Source organism: Primulina tabacum, chromosome 17 (genome assembly GCF_025594145.1).
Source record: "Primulina tabacum isolate GXHZ01 chromosome 17, ASM2559414v2, whole genome shotgun sequence".
Classification (NCBI taxonomy): Eukaryota; Viridiplantae; Streptophyta; class Magnoliopsida; order Lamiales; family Gesneriaceae; genus Primulina; species Primulina tabacum.
Window position 1 is genome coordinate 31,048,978 of NC_134566.1, and position 17,294 is coordinate 31,066,271.

General features: G+C 35.8%; 3 protein-coding genes across 3 annotated transcripts; 1 reads left to right on the forward strand and 2 right to left on the reverse strand.

Annotated features, from left to right (window-relative positions):
* On the reverse strand, nucleotides 1–1,557 carry LOC142530691 (uncharacterized). Its single transcript, XM_075636506.1, has one exon. It carries the CDS (start codon nucleotides 1,555–1,557, stop codon nucleotides 1–3), a length of 1,557 nt encoding a protein of 518 aa, XP_075492621.1.
* Nucleotides 1,558–4,401: 2,844 nt separating this feature from the next.
* LOC142531172 (AP2-like ethylene-responsive transcription factor AIL7) lies at nucleotides 4,402–8,314 on the forward strand. Its single transcript, XM_075637237.1, has 10 exons — nucleotides 4,402–4,726; nucleotides 4,820–5,046; nucleotides 5,317–5,719; nucleotides 5,841–5,923; nucleotides 6,625–6,633; nucleotides 6,722–6,810; nucleotides 7,083–7,156; nucleotides 7,241–7,291; nucleotides 7,408–7,484; nucleotides 7,569–8,314. Exons 2-10 carry the CDS (start codon nucleotides 4,920–4,922, stop codon nucleotides 7,982–7,984), a joined length of 1,329 nt encoding a protein of 442 aa, XP_075493352.1. The 5' UTR covers nucleotides 4,402–4,726; nucleotides 4,820–4,919; the 3' UTR covers nucleotides 7,985–8,314.
* Nucleotides 8,315–12,248: 3,934 nt separating this feature from the next.
* On the reverse strand, nucleotides 12,249–13,766 carry LOC142531340 (dof zinc finger protein DOF5.7-like). Its single transcript, XM_075637439.1, has one exon. The coding sequence runs from the start codon at nucleotides 13,501–13,503 to the stop codon at nucleotides 12,526–12,528; it is 978 nt and encodes a 325-aa protein (XP_075493554.1). The 5' UTR covers nucleotides 13,504–13,766; the 3' UTR covers nucleotides 12,249–12,525.
* Between the last annotated feature and the right edge of the window lie 3,528 nt (nucleotides 13,767–17,294).

The following is a 17,294-nucleotide window of genomic DNA, read 5'->3' on the forward strand; positions in this document are numbered from 1 at the left end:
TCAGTTAGCAACGGTAAAAGTGACTAATAAGGCGTCGTTATGAGGCGCCACAACACCTTTCAGATCATCCGGCCCGAAGCCGATGACGGGGTCGTCTTTGGGGGCAAGGTCTAACCCCAGACTCTCCAATCTCCGCCCATGAGCTTTACGAGCTCTGCCTGAATCTCCGTCGGTGGCGCCGCCCGTTATCATATGGATTATACCTCTGGTCGGATCATTAGCAATCTGCTGGACCTGAGGTCCTTGATGTCGCGGGGGGTCATCTCGACCCCCTCGGTTGGGTCGGTTCTCCCGGGGTTGTGGCCTCTGATTCATCCCAGGAGGTCCTCGATCCCTTCTATCATCTCGATACCTTCCTTCTGATCGGGCTAAGAGGTTCTTCATGTGAGGGTCTCTTTGCATGATCCTTTGGACCTTTTCACCCAATTTCTGGCAATCATTCGTAACGTGACCGTACTCTTGATGGAACTCACAAAACTTATCTGAGGGAGGTAAACGCGGCCCCTTTTCGACTTGTTTCGGGCGCTCTAACTTCCTTCTTTCGTCGCAAATTGCCATGGCTCTTTCCAAGCTCATGGCCAAGGGGGCATAGGGGAAGGGTCCAGGACCTCGACCCCTCTCCTCTATTCTCTCTGCAGGCCTCTTCCTGCTCGGCTCCACTTTCTCCTTCCCCTTATCCTTATCGCTGGGTCGAGTATCCACTCGCCTTTGCCTCTGTGCGTCTTTCAGGTTCACATATTTCTCAGCCCGACTCAGGAGTTCATCATAACTTTGAGGGGGTTTCTTCACCAAGGAGTTGAAAAATTGTCCCCCTCGAAGCCCCTGCGTGAAGGCATTTACCAAGGTTTCTGTTGTCGCGGCGGGGACCTCCAAGGCTGCACTGTTGAACCGCTTAATGAAGTCCCTCAATGAATCTGCATCTCCTTGTTTCAAACTGAACAATACCAGGGAGGTCTTCAAGTATCTCTTGCTTGTGGCATACTGGTTTATGAAGAGGGTGCTAAAGTCCCGGAAGCTGGTAATGGAATGTGGTGGGAGCAGATCGAACCACCTCTGAGCAGGTCCTACCAAGGTGGTAAGGAAAACCCGGCATTTGACCCCGTCTGAGTATCGATGGAGAAGGGCGGAATTACTAAACCTCCCGAAGTGTTTTTCAGGGTCAGTACTCCCATCATAATCTTTAATAGTTGGCTGGCGGAAGTTAACGGGGAGGTCCTCATTCAGTATTTCGGGAGAGAGCGGGCTTTCCTTATCCAGCATAGGAGGTCGACCTCCCATCTGCCTGCCAAGCCTTCTGACTTCCTCCCATATGGCTTCTAGATGTTCAGGAGGAGGATTAGGAGGTTGTTGCGGTGGTGGTGATGGGGCTTGATTCCGACGGAGGGCCTCGTCCACAGATCTGTTAATCAACTGGGCCAGTTGGTCTAAGCTAAGATCAGCCATTCTTCCTCCTTGACCCCCTCTGGGACCTCGATTATTGCCTTCGGTACCTTGGTTACCACCTTCATGGCCTCGACCCCCTGCGGGGCCTGTTCTTCTACCTGTTCGTCCCCACATGCCTACGTCTTCTCAGTTTTTCCCACAGACGGCGCCAATTGATGTTGCTGAAATCGGTGATGCTAACTAGGAGGTCGGATCTTCACTGGTGGAGCTCGGATAACACTCTAGGAGGGGGGCTTGGGGGTCGGATATTCGCCTTGGGAGCTCGGATCGGACACCTCGAAATCAAAAAACACAAACAAGAGTGTTAGAAGGGGGCCGAAAGGTTGTTCCGGCGTAGCCCCTCCGACGCTCAAGTCAGAGAATAGAAAACTGAGAGAGTAATGTGCGTGTTGAAAGAATGTGAATATATGAATCCATTAAAACAATGAACGGAACCTGGTATTTATAGGAGAACAACAGAGTCCTAGTTTGGTAGATTTAGATCCTCAGAATCTCCGGAAGATTTGATTAGATATTGCACCGGATTTGGTTTAGATATTGTGTCAGATTTGATTAGATCTTTAATGGGCTTTACCTTTCTGGGCTTTGATCTTTGTGGGCTACGCACCTAACGTCTGAGTCAGAGCTCTCGTAGGTATGAGCCCGCCTGCCGCCAGGACCTTATGGGAGCTCGGCTCGGGAGCTCGGCCGAGACGTCTCCAATCGTCTCGACTTCGCAGCTTTGGAGGTCGGCTCGGCTCCATTCGGGGAGGTCGGCGCGGGAGATTGGCTAAACTTTCTGGATCGACGGAACTGCTGATATGAGAGGTCGGCTGGGATGACCTCCCAGATGACCTCCCCCGCTCTTCTGAGTACTGGGCTTTCAACGAAATGGGCCATCGAGAGCGGGCCGAGCCCATCGTCCATCCGGGGTATCATATATATATGTGTGTGTTAATGCCTAATTCAGACACAGTAACTAATTGGTTGGCAATCATATCTCATCAGACAAATAAATTAATTATTTGAATTTCCCATTGTTTTGCCGTCGTAGATTGACGAAACACACCATGTATAAGTTTATAGAATAAAATATTACAATACGATTTAAAATTTTGGCTGGTTGTGGATGGCTTCGTGTGACAAGTTGTTGGAAATTTGAGACTTCAATTATAGGTGAAGGGAATTTGAGTTATTAGTCGATAATTTGGGACTCTAGTTTAATCATAAGTCAATGGAATTCGAGTTATGACCTATTAAAGTGGAATTTGTCTCATATTTTGTTAGTTGTCCCACATCGATTGGATAAAATATCTGGGAGTTGAATATATATGATCTTGAACGATCCTCCTCTCTTGAGCTAGATTTTGAGGTTGAGTTAGATACAAGTTCCAATCTTAACATATTTCAGAAATGAAAAAAAATAGATTAGCTTGTATAAAATGTGAAGATGCTCCTTTTTTTGGCAAGCAGACACTGGTTGAGGGCCAAGTTATGTTGAAAACATTGAATCATGGTCGAATGCGACATGTATGTATTATCGAAAGTCATTATTTGTGTATATATAATTACGATAAATACTTAAAGGGGTATCCAAATTGGAACAAGAACTCAATTCCATTTATTGATCATAGTCAATAGGCAAGAAGAACCAAGCTCCGAGAAATAGTTTTTGACAAAAACCAAGCTCTAGCAGCAGTTTTTACACACACTCAAACAACAAACTCATAAAGGATACAAGTATGTTATAAGAGTTTTTCAGTGTAATAACTCAAACGCTCAAGTCAAAAATCACGACTAAAATAACACAAATTGGATTTCATAACACATGCATTTTGCTTTGGCTACATTGCATACTTCCAAAAGTTCCATTCTCTCACGGGTGCCACCAACAAATATCTTGTCGTTCGTAATCTTTATTTTCAAAGATATTTATTGCTCATTCATGCATGTAATTGAAATACAATTTCTCTTTGTTAGTCAAACATTTATTAGACAAAAACTTGTGTGAGACAGTCTCACGGGTCGTATGTTGTGAGACAGATATCTTTTTGGCTCATCGATAAAAAAATATTACTTTTTATGCTAAAAACATTAATTTTTATTGTGAATATCGATATGGTTGACCAGTCTCACAGATAAAGATTCGTGAGACTGTCTTATAAGAGACCTACTCCATTTATTATTAGTTACACTCGTATTTTATTTTTATAAAAAATTATAATTGGTCAAATGTGTTTTTATTTATGAATAGCATAAAAGACATTCAATTTGTGTCTATTTATTTTTTCATATTATTTAATTATGAAACCAAGTAACCATTCAAATTCTACAATCCACACCTCAAACATCTCATCTCAATCAATTAAAATATTTGTAGAACCAAATTAATGCATGCGTATTAAATGGCCGTATGTATTTTTTGTGTTAAAAGTTATTTAATTTTTTTGACACCTACCACATATATTCAATATATCAAACTAATTTTCAATGTATTCGAAATTTAAATGTATTATTATAAACTAATATATGTAAACCTATAAGGCAAGAGTACACAAACTAATTTCGCATGAAAAATAAAATTCTTAATCTATATTTATTTTATATACTCTATTATTTATTAAACAAAAGATCTTTTGTCTAACAACTTAAATGTTTTTTGGTTATATTAAATGCATATTTACATGTATATATATAGTAATGTATTTTATGCCTTATCAAAAAATTGGAAAAATAACCCAAACCCTAAAACGAAAAGATTTGAAATCTTGTTCCAAGAAAATAAGCACCGGGCCGGATCTTTCGCGACCATGCTGGCCGCTTAAAATATGCTCCCCGCAAGAACGAAACACCCCTTAATTCTTCTCTTTTTAAAATTTATTTTTTCAATATTTTCCCCGTTATGATATTAATAATTATATTATACGTTATAATAAAGTAGTGAATCTCCTCCGTGGTTTTACGCCGAATGGCGGAGTGTACCGCCCCTTTCTCCCATTATATTCCTCCACATGTCCCCACACCCTTTTCTACCTTTTAAAGCTTTGCGTCTGCTCCCTGTTTCTTTGCCCAATTTTCTTGCTTCTTTCACCTTTGCATGCGCTTTATTTACTCTTTTATATTGTATTTTCTTTCCTGTTTAAGAGTTTTAATAATTTGTGGAATGAGTGAGCATCCCATCTGGGTTAATTTCTTTTTGTTTAAGCTTCGATTTGAGGAAAGAAGTTAGAAAGACATATATATGACTTCATCTTCCAAGTGTACCATGCACCTTTGTTTACATTTTTTCTGATCAATAAAAAAGGTGTGTATATATAAGTGTCTCTTTCTAGTTCTTGAATTTTATTACACTTCACATGCATGTCCTTTAATCTTGACGATTCTCGTTCATTTCAAGTGGTTTTGTAGGATTGATTTGAAAAGTCGGAGTGGGGATTTGTATATTTACTCGTGAATCTTGGTAAAAAAGTGAGAAATCCGAAGAATTTTTGGGTGAAATGGCACCAGAAAGTAATTGGCTATCATTCTCACTACAGTCTTCCATGGATCAAATGCTGCAGTCTTCTTCTACTGATCATTCTCAAAACTACTACGGCTTTGCTGATAATTTTTACGCAGTCAATGGTGACCACATTTATTTATTACATTACATTTCTTTTATGTATTTGCTGTTCAGCTTTCTTGGGATTTATTTCATTTATTTTCTTTTTCAACCAAGTTTGAATAAAGCTAGAAATGACAAAAAATGCACCGAACATTTGAACTCAATTCACTATCTGTTGCTGCAACATTTTGTTCGAAAGCAAAAGTGAAATTTACAAAAAAAACATTTATTTCAAGGCTTTTATTCACTTATTAGTTCTTTTTTTTTTTGAAAAAACAAATTTATTATAGGGTGGCCAAACCAAAGATCTCAGACCATGTATTCCGAAGCAGAAAACCATTACTTTAGCAGCTTCATGGATTCATCAACACAAGCGCCCCCAAAGCTCGAGGACTTCTTCGGCGGGGACTCGACAGAGACTCAAGATTCAACCTTGACTCACATCTACGACAACCATCAAACCGGCGCCGCCGCCTATTTCAGCCATGGGGACCGACAAGATCTCAAGGCCATTACTGAGTTCGAAGCATTTTCTGCAAACTCGGGTTCGGAAGTTGACGAGTCTTCGTTTGGACTTGGTAATGGAGATAACAATAGCAACAACAAAGCCATCGTTTCTGTTAAATCTGAAAGCTGCAAGAAAATTGCTGATACTTTTGGGCAAAGAACTTCGATTTACCGAGGCGTTACCCGGTACGTACTTTATATGTTAAATTATTCGAAATTGCAAGTAACATTTATGTTTACAAGAAAAATGCTTTTATTTTTAAAAATTTATACTTTATTTATTTAAACTATTGAACTTTCGATGCAGACACAGATGGACGGGAAGATATGAAGCCCATCTATGGGACAACAGCTGTAGAAGAGAAGGCCAAGCTAGAAAAGGGCGTCAAGGTAGCTAAAAATGTGGCCATAGGTCTTGAAAAACTTTACTTATCTCGTGAAATGAAAAAAAAGTTTAGAAACTTAAATTAAATATATATTTAGAAGAAGAGATTCTATCATAAAAAATAAAAAACATATATATATATATATATATATATAGAGTTATATTACTTTGCATTGCATGGATTCAAATAATTTTAGAACATTAATGGGGTCAAATGGACGTATGTGTTTTTCAACTAGCTACTTTATATTCAATCAATCTTTTTACAGTGATGATTGACTGATTGAGTGAAATATTGATGTACAAATTGTACTTTATTTCATTCAATCAGATGTGCCGCCAATTTTCTTGGTGCTATGTTTATATATATGATATATATATGCATGGATCTGGTGGAATTGAAATTCTTGTCCAATTGTACACTTTGGTTACAACATATGTGCCCCCACCACCCAGTAAAGTCATTGAATATCATGTAAATGATCCATGCCCACTTTTGTATATTTGAACAAATTCAAATTAAGCTATCTTAATTTTATTTTTCTGAATATTTGTGCACCCATACTAGGTAGTAGTGCTTGTTGTTGAACGTACGTGTGTATCTTGAGCTCTTACATGGGTGCTTTGCTAATGATAGCTTCATTCTTTTGCATGATTTTGGATACTAATTCCTGGATGTTACGAAACTGTGGATTATGATTGGCAGTGTACTTGGGTAAGTTGCTTTGTTTGCTTCAATTTTCCTCTATATGTATATATTTATAAATTTTCCTCTCATTTGCATCTAATTTTTTGACGTGCAGGTGGCTACGACAAGGAAGACAAGGCCGCAAGGGCGTACGATTTATCTGCTCTAAAATATTGGGGTCATAATGCCACCACCAACTTCCCGGTAATGATCTTTGTTTTCTTCATCATCAGTCTCGACTATGATGTGTTTGCAATTGTGAGATTTGATATGATAAAAACATTTTAGAATTGGATTTTAATCTAGACGACATAACGCCGACATTTGGTCGACTGAAAGGGTGAGAATTTATGCGTCAAAAGCATTAATCTGTGATAATGGACTCTAGATCCTTGATCTTCAAGTTCACTCTTATTGATCACAATTGTTTAAACCTATGCATGATCGTCCGAGTCTTATAGAAATTCTCATTTTAGATATCCAGTTATGCTAAAGAGTTGGAGGAGATGAAGCACTCAACTAAACAAGAGTTTATCGCCTCGATCCGAAGGTTTGTGCACATCATAATTCACTTTGAACAAAATGCTTATTTTTTATTTGTTTGAGGTAATTTGTTATCAGCTTTTATCTTCAGGAAGAGTAGTGGTTTCTCAAGAGGAGCATCAATCTACAGGGGTGTTACCAGGTTTGATCTCTCAAGTCTTATCATAAAATAATTAATTCCTTAGCACTATCCTATTCATTTGGTCATCTTTAATGGTACAGTGAACAATTATATATGATCCGGTCTTGAACTTGCAGGCATCATCAACAAGGTCGCTGGCAGGCAAGGATTGGTCGAGTTGCTGGGAATAAAGATCTGTATCTCGGAACATTTGGTATGCCAACTTTTAATGTAGTTGAAACTTTACTCGAATAAATCTGAGAATAAGGCTAAATGGAATTTGTTTATGATTTGGCAGCAACTGAGGAGGAAGCAGCAGAAGCATATGACATAGCTGCAATAAAGTTCCGGGGAGTAAATGCGGTGACCAATTTCGAGATGAGTCGTTACAATGTTGAAGCAATCAATAGAAGCTCCCTACCCATTGGAGGAACAGCGAAACGGTTAAAAGCATCTCTTGAAGTACCCCAAGAAAGGATGCCTTATAGCAACATCCTTCAACCTCCATGCAAAAGCAGCAGCAGCAGCAGCATTGATTTTGCCACATCTCCATCAGTTTCCCACATCCCATGTGGCGTGCCGTTAGACCTTCCGGTCCCGTTTTATCATCACAGCCTCTTCCACCACCTCCATGCTAGCAATCCCCTCGTTCCCGATGCTTCAGCCTCTTCCATGGTGCCAGAGTTGTTCGTTTGGCCTAATCAATTCAATTAACATGACATTGCCAGTTAAACTAGCTAGATTAGGTGATACCAGTCTCTTCTACTGATGTTTAACCATAATTTTACTTCGTGCAATTCGTTGTTAACCGACTCTTGGTCTGACCCGATAAGGTCTAGGATTAGTTTTAATCATTACAGGTTAGGTTGAGGCTGGAATGCTGTAAAGTAAGCCATTTTCAATGCTGAACAATGATGCTGGAGCAGTTTCTGGGTATTGGATTAATTTTCGATCTGTTTTCCATTCCGAGGAGCTGCTGCTCAAGTAATAAATATAATGTTCTGGAAGTGGTTTGTATGAGCATTTTATTAGAAGGATTATTTTTTAAAAAAAGTTAATGGTTGAACACAGAATGATCCTCCGTGATTCTCAAGGTTTGGTTTTAGGTGCACATGCTTGCTTAACAAATTGATGATCATCCATGATCTTCAAGAAAAGGTTCAGTGCTTTGGGAATCGATGCGCAACTTCATATTCCGACTTGCAAAATTCTTACACGGGGTGTAGATTTTGTTGCCCTCATATTTTAGTATTAATATGGCATAAAAGGCCTAATAAAACCATGTTGTAAACAAGAAACCAAATATTTTGACAAGAAAGAAATCTTGTATCATGTTTTCTGATACTGACACAATATAAATTAACTATTTAGAGAGCAGATATTCTTCAAGCTCACTCAGGTCTCTAGCTACTTTTCTTCTCCTATTTTTTGTTTCTCTCCTCATGGCGAAACACAGAAATTTTCGGACAGGGCGTATCAGCCAGCCTAGCTTCATCAAATGATCAACGTTTTCGCTTGCAGATAATTATTGTCCTGTGGCTTCTTGGGTTCTGCTCAATCGCCATCAACATGTGTTTCTTAGGTTCAACTCTCATCGGTTGGATTACCAGTCGTCAGATGTCAAAGGCATCGGCAATCGGTTCGGGAATGTTGATCATTCCAATCGCTATACTTTACATTGCCCTTTTGGTATACTTGCCACTTAAGCAAGAAGTACCCAACATACGTCCATGGGATTCAATTTTGAGTTCTTATTGTAACAATCATAGGCTATCTCGATCTTAGGCTCTATCGGAGACCTTGTCTCATATTGGGTTTCCACTGGGGCTTTTTCCCTCACGGACTTTCTCATACGTCGTTACTCATAGGACTCTCCATATCAGGTTGGTGGAGTGGTATATCCCCAAATCTCGAACCCATGACCTCTTGGCATAAGTACATAGTTCAAAGAGACTTGATACCAATTGAGCTAGTGGGAACCCAAGATGAGACAAGGCCCCCGAGAGAGCCTAAAATCCGGATAACCTGTGATCGTTACAATAGTCGAATAATGGAAATCAGATTATCGGTAATGAGATTCAAATGGAATAAATACGAGATTAAAATAAATGAAGGAAATAAGATAATGGGGTCAACCGGTCAAAATTTTTAAAAATTATCAAATTTTTTTGTTTTAAAAAAATCATATATTGTTATGATAAATCTTTAATAATAATTTAAAATTTTCAAATTTAATTTAATCATAACGTAATAAATCATTATAAATAATATAAATATTTAAAAAATCATTAAAATAATATAATAAAAAAATAGCAAGCATTGACCCTCGATCCAAATGGGTTGGCCCGTTTTGTCCCGCCATCATGAGCTACTAAAACAATAACTCAACTTGTCTATTTATTTATGGGATGACCTCACCAGACAAACGACCAATTTTGACGGCTATAATCAAGATCCGAATTTAACAGGCCTTATCCCAACTAACCCAAGCTCAAAAGGCAGCCCAAATTCACAATTCAGGCCCAAGTCCACTGCTACTAATAGAAAAAAATAAAGGCAGCTACATTATCTGTAAATTTATAAGTCGTAAAAATCGAGAACTAAATTCAAAGTTAATATCCCACGATTTATGTGATTAATTATTTGATCGATCGAGTCATCATATTTTATAGCGGATATGATCTCCTATGAATAGGTCCATCAAGATCAAGCTCAAACCAGATTTTAAACTACGGCTCATCCCTAGCCAAGATAGAAGACACATGATATGACGAAATAATCTCCTATAAATATCAGATTTGGGTGTTTAATTCATGAATTAACTAGATTGACTTTCAGCAACACCTTTAACTGCTCTCTCATTATAAATATCCGTTCATATATGCAAATTTCCCGATAAGTAATCTAATTTTTTACTTGCAATGACTCGACATGTTAGTTGTGACGGGTCATGAAATTCTCGCATGATTTAAATTGACAGTTGGAAGCCAATTCACAATATTCCAACGGGCAATTAGGTTCTATTCCCCGTTGCTCTGGCTATCACGTTATTCATGAACCACACATATATGTCTTCTTCTCCTATCCATCCACCTACCATGCACATAAAACCCCATGTAATTTTTTTTAATATAATTTCAAATCATATTTTGATAATATTTTAATTTATATATATCATAACCAAATTTAATTTATAATTTTCCTGTTAACTAATTACTCTACGACGATGCGTTTTAAAATTTATTATCATATAATTACTCAGTTAGTAGTGTCACAATATGCCGCCAGAGATGGATCCAGAAATTAAAGTTGAGGTGGGTTTGAACTTAATATATATATATATATTATATCAAATATGAGATATTAATATGAAAATAGTTAGCAAAATGACTTTGGTATTTTTTTTTTATAAAAAAAACATATTGTTCCTAGTGTATTCGAAATTGGAGAGTTAATTTTCAAAAAAGAAGTTTAATCAATATCATTTTTCAAAATTTATATATTATTTAAATTAATATGTAACCCGTGTAGTATAAGATAAGTTTCACTTTGATTCAAAATTTACATTTTAAAACTATTTTTAATATATTTTAAATATACTTTCAAAATTAAATTCTATTAAATAAAAGAATTAGCTCAAATCTCTATAACTTCTTGTAAAAAAAAGATTGGGCTGGGCTACAGCCTAGGACGAGCCAAGCATAGGTCCGTCTCTGTATGCAGCTCAATTATAATATTCTATAAAATAAAAATTAATTTTTTTTTATCAAGAAAACAAAATAATTTTGGTGCATGTAAAGAGTGGGAATGGTTACGGCTCACAATTCAAGGCGAATACAAAAGCTTAAAACGTGACAATCTTGCAATGCCAAAGGACAAACCCTATGCTGCTCCTGTTGCTCTCTTCTCGTGTCTCTTTTCCATTCACTCAAACGTTAAGTTTGACAGCCTACATGCCATACACTTTCAAGTCACCACTTTTTCGGACACCCCCACATTATGAAATAACAATAATAATATATACTTTGTTAGGTGTAATAATTATAAGAAAGCAATCTAAACGTGACGGTTTGAGATGATATATAATTTAAAATGTTAAAATTATACTGTTGCGACTAGCTATATTTTCTGGTAAAACGACAAACGCTCGGTCCGACAATTGATATCAGAGTCAAGATCACGAGTTTAATTTTCATTGATAGCAAGAAATGCGATTATTTGGAGAGACTGTTGTGTGCAACAATTGATCCTACTAGAAAACTATCGAAACGTGAAGTTTTAGCTAACGAAAAATTTAAAATATTAGCATTACATCATTATCATTAAATATAGTTTTGATAAAGCGTCAGATACACAAACACTCGTTCCTACTTACTTTTACCAATTTATCATATTGTAATAACTAATATTGCGAGGCATGAGTTAACGTGACATTTAGTATATGATATAGCAATTACTATTCAGTGTTAATGGCTGAAAAAATTCGGAGATTGGTTTCTGCCTGATGGAGAGAGCTAGGCACTGAGACAATGAGAAGTGTTCAGAATACTACCGACGACTCAACATGAAACAAATCAAAGATATGCCATTAATACACTTAATTAATAATGGTCCAAACCAATCACCAATCTCAAAGTGATTGAGGAAATATTGAGAGGAGGGAAAATGTCCATTTTTGCAACATAATGGGAAAAAAAGACAGATGTGAGAGGGAATAAAATAAAAGTAAACAAGATTAATTTCTTTGTGCTAATAAATTGCATATTGCTTGGTTATATATGATGTCGAATCATTTTGATAAATTGTGGTACTTTTTTAAAGATGTTTGCTTCATTTGATTTGAAAATGTCTTTTTTTTTCGGCCCCAAAATCATTATTCAATAAAATATTGAAATGCATTACAGACCATTTAACGAATGCAAAAGCTAAGAAAACGAATCATTATGCATAAGTATTTATTGATAAGGTGAGATGAAAAAGCACATACGCAGCTTATTTAACCAAGCTTGAGCATGCAATTGCATTAAACACTGACAAAAAAAATTACATATAATATTAAAGTTAGCATTTCAGAAATACAGAAAGCTAAATAGCAATATTCAAGAAACTTTAAAAACTACTCTTGCATGTTGATAACTAACCCCTTTCGAGCCCTCTTCGTCTTCCATCTTCATCTTCATCTTCACAAAACTAATAAGACAAAAGAACAGATGATTCAAGAAAACATGATGAGATATATATATATATGATTTGATTTACGGCAGTGTACTGTAGTGACTCAAGTCAGAACTCCAATTGCTAGTACTCTCTTGATTTGCGTGGCTTCTACTTGTTGCTGGAGCACTTGGAGTCACTGTTGCATAAGAATTCTCAAAAAACCATTCAGTAGATAAATTTTCATCTACACCCTCTTTCCTTGCAATCCCAATTGCATTTGAGTAATCTTGCTTTGAAATATCCAGATTTTGAAACAAAATGGGCTGGGGTTTTTGAATAATGTTATCTGATTCTGATGGGATATTTGCACTGTTTTCTTTCTGATTATTTCCAACGTACATCGTGGATAATCTTTGTTGCTGCAACTTCATGTGAAGGTCTTGGTTTATAGAACTCAGAGACTCAATTGAAGATGTAAGATTGCTGCGGAGATTCAAGGATCCCATTTCTTGAAACCCTTGAGTAGTACTCGTGATCAATCCCAAATGAGGAGAAGAACTCGGTGAAGGATCAAGGATAAGATGAGGGCCTGAAGAAGTTGTGCAACAAATGTTTGCTAAATTTCCGCAAGATGGAAACTGGTTGTATAGATTGGTCGTATTCGAAAGCTGGAGCCTCGGTAAATTCAGCCCTCCTAGCTGAAAATCCATGGCTGGTGAAATACCCTGAAAGAATCGGAACCCTCCCATGTCAGATGATCCATTTTCCTCCTTTGGATCCCCGGGAACCCTTTGAAACGGCTTCATTTTCTTGTTCTTCCTGCAGCCTCCGCCGATCGGCACATTGCGCAGAGCACCACCTTTAGTCCAATACCTTCTACATGTCTTGCAGAAGTGCCTTGGCTGTGTAAGGTTGTAGTTATTGTAGTAGCAAAATTTGGTGTTTGTTGAATCGCACCTCGGGCACTTAAGGGCCGCGGCGGCGGACGCCTCTTGAGGCTTGGCGGCAGCACTTCTCCGGATGGTGGATCCCTGGCTCTCATCTTTCCCGGTGAGGATATCATCATGCGACATCATGGAAGCAACTATATATTTAAACCATGTGAAGGTAGGTAATATATAATTGTAAAAACAGGTGAAGAAACAAGGAAATTGAGTTGTGGATGCATTTATGCTAGTTTCTTTGTTTTGTCCAGTTTCCTATGGCAGAGGCAAAGATAAACATGCTGATGAGGTCATTGATTTCATGCATGGGATTGCAAGATTGATGGGCTCTTGTGATCTTCTTCAAGAAGCAAAAGTATATTTATAAATAGGATTTTTTTGGAGGTTAGATAGAATAATGTAGTTGTAATATTTGTGAATTGTGATTGTGTTGTGTGAAACTCAGAGAGCATCTCAAGGGAAAATAAACTAGCTGTACTATCTATCTATATGTAAGCCCTGTAGTTCGAGAGACTGGGGAAAATTTAAAATATAAAAAAACATTACGATTATAATTGGTTGATGGGTCTAACGGGTTTGACGGGTAGAACACGTTAAGTTTAGGGTATGGGTCGTCTGGGTCGAGACGGATATGAGTTTATGTTTATACGGGGTCGGTCTCGAGTCCCACGAAACTCTACTAGAACCAAATTCATGGTCATCCCGAGTTTATTCGTTATGTTTAGTGTTTCCTTTGTTATTATTATTTTTGACAATTATTCTGTCTTCTGTATTATAACTTAAGGGATTACTAAAAAAGACGAAATGTATGGAGGATAAAACACATATAATCAAAGGCATGAAGAGATTATTCATGAATTTGGTGTGAAATTCATAAGTTTCTAAAAAATAAAATTTTTATAATCGAATACAACAAATATTTAAATTTACAAGATGACGACCTTGAAATTAGACAAAGAGAAAACGAAAACGACAGCAGTCAGCAGGAAAAGGTAAATCTATACTTCTATACTATTATATTAAGTATGAGGCCCTAATAATAACCTCTCTATGAGGACACCAACTTTCTTTCCTGTTTTACCATTTTTAATTTTTTATATTTACTATTTATTATTTTATTATAGTTGAGCCCCTGATAATAACCGCTCTATGAGGACACCAACTTTCTTTCCTATTTTACCCTTTCTCATTTTTTATATTATATTTTTTCTTAACAAATAATATTATATTCACCGTCATAAGGAAACCGCTCACGTGAAAAATAATATTATTTCTTCTCCAAACTAGCCACCGTGAAAAATAAACTCTCTTCTTTATGTTGTGACGTCATTATGTTGTAATATCATGAATATTTAATATGTTAGCCACATATATTCAGGACACATGCAACGCGTGTGCCACGGTTACCAGTAATGAAGAATAAATGAGAGCCAACCTGCAAATTAAGGACCACAATGTCTTATGGTAACAAATTGGGCACAAATTTTTCTTCTAGCTTCATGCATTGATAAGATGGCCAAATCTCGATTACAAATCCACATGTGATTAAAGGTCCCGTGGCACCTCAATGGTGAGTTGTTGTGTTCTATATGGTAAAATATCCTATATACGTAGGGGGAAATATATATATATATATATATATATATATATGATAGAAAATGAAACCAATTAAAACTTCTAAGTACCAAGCCATAATTCTTTTTTTTTTTCTTTTTTCTTTTTTGTCTTGTGGTTCAACTCGAGGAGACAATAATGAAGGACCAAATTATTTATGATGTAGACTTATATGTCTTTTTCCCCCCTAAAGTGACAATTTTAATTTGTGTTGTATTTATGGATTTCCTCCTTGTATATTTGTATCCTTTGTTTTTCAAAGGTTTGTCGAAAATAATTAATTATATATTGTATCTAATATCTTCCTTCTATTCAAAATGTTTTTTTTATAATCAAGTAAGGTATTTTATGCAGAAGTCAATACTTTTTTTTTTGTTTTTTTCAATAATACATTTTCATCTAAAAAAGGTTGAAAATTTGGCTTTTGGGTTTCCACTTGATTATTTTTTTTTTCAAGAAAATAAATAAATAAAGATAATTTGCAATAAATTATTTGAATTCAAAATCTCTTTTGTTCATTTAAAAGAATACTCATCGAAACGCAACCTAAGGGTCCATTTGGATCAATTGATTTTGATTTGGAAAGATATTTCAAAATAAAATACATGAATTCGAAAAAAGTATACAAAAATCATTTCAAAATTGATAACAAAAAAATGCATATGGAAAAAGAATGGATTTTATAAATTCCTTATTTTTGGTTTAGACCAAACAAATAAAATGTCAGGGATTCTTATTTAAAAAGCAAAATATAATAATATATCTTTACCTTTTTATATATATAAAAAAATTAATTTAGAGGGTGTAGATTGATTAACCCGAGCCATATTTTCTTTCCACCTGGTGTTTCGCGGGGGTGGAGTTGGTTAATTTTGCATGCATGAATCAACACAATTTGCCAGGCATGCCCTCCTGATTTTAATAATATATTATTCTATATTTCTCCATATTCTCTCGATCTCTTGCTGCGGAATATATTTATATGATTATAAAATGAAATTTCTTCATTTACATTTCGACAAGTAATCTATCTCTCGATTAATCTATACACTATACAATATCGGGAGTGTATTTTTTTTATTTAAATAATATTAAATCATGTGAATTTTTTTTTATATTTTTATACAAGTTAACTTATATATTGATAATCCAAAGACTAATATTTGACCATATTATAGGGAAAAAAAATACTACAAATGTAAAATAAATAATTTTCTGTCTCTACTGTTTATTTATCAGACCAACTAAAAAAATTGTGGAAAACTTAATAAATTTTTCTCAATTTCAGAGAAAATGCACAATCAAAGGCCTTTTGATAATATAATTTTCTCATCACGGCGTGAGACCATCCTTTAAAAAATCTACTCCTACTTGTGAAATATGTCATCCTACAAAGTAACTTGAAAAATTGTTAAAATTTTACCCGCAAATTGCTCGACGACGATAAATTTCTTATAACTCTTAAAATGTATCGTCGACAATATATAACTCCATTTAGCGACTTTTACGAAAGAAATAAAAATCAACTTAAACTTTAATGACAAAAACTTATGTGAGACGGTCTCATGGATCGTATTTTGAAAGACGGATCTTTTATTTGGATCATCCATGAAAAATTATTACTTTTTATTCTAAGAATATTACTTTTTATTGTGAATATCAGTAGGTGAAAGTAATTTTATATTCCTTGATATATTTTCCTTTTTTATCTTTAATATTTTGCCTTTCTAGATATGAGAATAATCTCGAAATTGACAATACGATCTCATGTAAATCTAATATTTGATATGAGACTACATTTGATATGACTCATAATATCCTTAAGATGTGATATCATAATATCTTTGAGATATGATATCACAATATCTTTAAGATACTATCTTTATTTTAAAGAGAGTTTGTTTTCCTAATGAAATTGCTTTTTGTCTATGTTAAATAGGACTAAAAGGAGAAAGAAAGGATGGACGATATAGAGCATAAAACTTTCGGAGAGACAGAGACGCATTCGTACGAAGAAAAGGTTTTCTGATTGAAGCAATCTCGCGTCGTTGATAAAGTGTTGCTATGAAGTGCTGACAACATCTGAAGACAACACCTAATCACTGTTTTGATTAGTGCGCTGATTTTTGAAGACTTTTTCACTTCTCAGTTGATGCATCCTATGTATTTTGGTTATACGGTTTTTTAGAGATTTAGGATGCAATTTGTTACTCGCCTTAATAAGGGAGTTGTTTTATTCTTTCACTAGTATTGGTTTTTGTAAACTTACAAGTTTTTCTAGTGAATTATTTTGCCCTGAGGCACCGCAC

What these genes read in the sequence shown, in the direction of transcription:
- LOC142531172 (XM_075637237.1), top strand. Translation starts at nt 4,920, where the DNA reads ATGGCACCAGAAAGTAATTGGCTATCATTCTCACTACAGTCTTCCATG. An exon ending in ATCTACAGGGGTGTTACCAG is followed by an intron (nt 7,292 to 7,407) that starts GTTTGATCTCTC and finishes TTGAACTTGCAG; the next exon opens with GCATCATCAACAAGGTCGCT. An exon ending in TCTGTATCTCGGAACATTTG is followed by an intron (nt 7,485 to 7,568) that starts GTATGCCAACTT and finishes ATGATTTGGCAG; the next exon opens with CAACTGAGGAGGAAGCAGCA.
- LOC142530691 (XM_075636506.1), bottom strand. Translation starts at nt 1,557, where the DNA reads ATGTGGGGACGAACAGGTAGAAGAACAGGCCCCGCAGGGGGTCGAGGC.
- LOC142531340 (XM_075637439.1), bottom strand. Translation starts at nt 13,503, where the DNA reads ATGATGTCGCATGATGATATCCTCACCGGGAAAGATGAGAGCCAGGGA.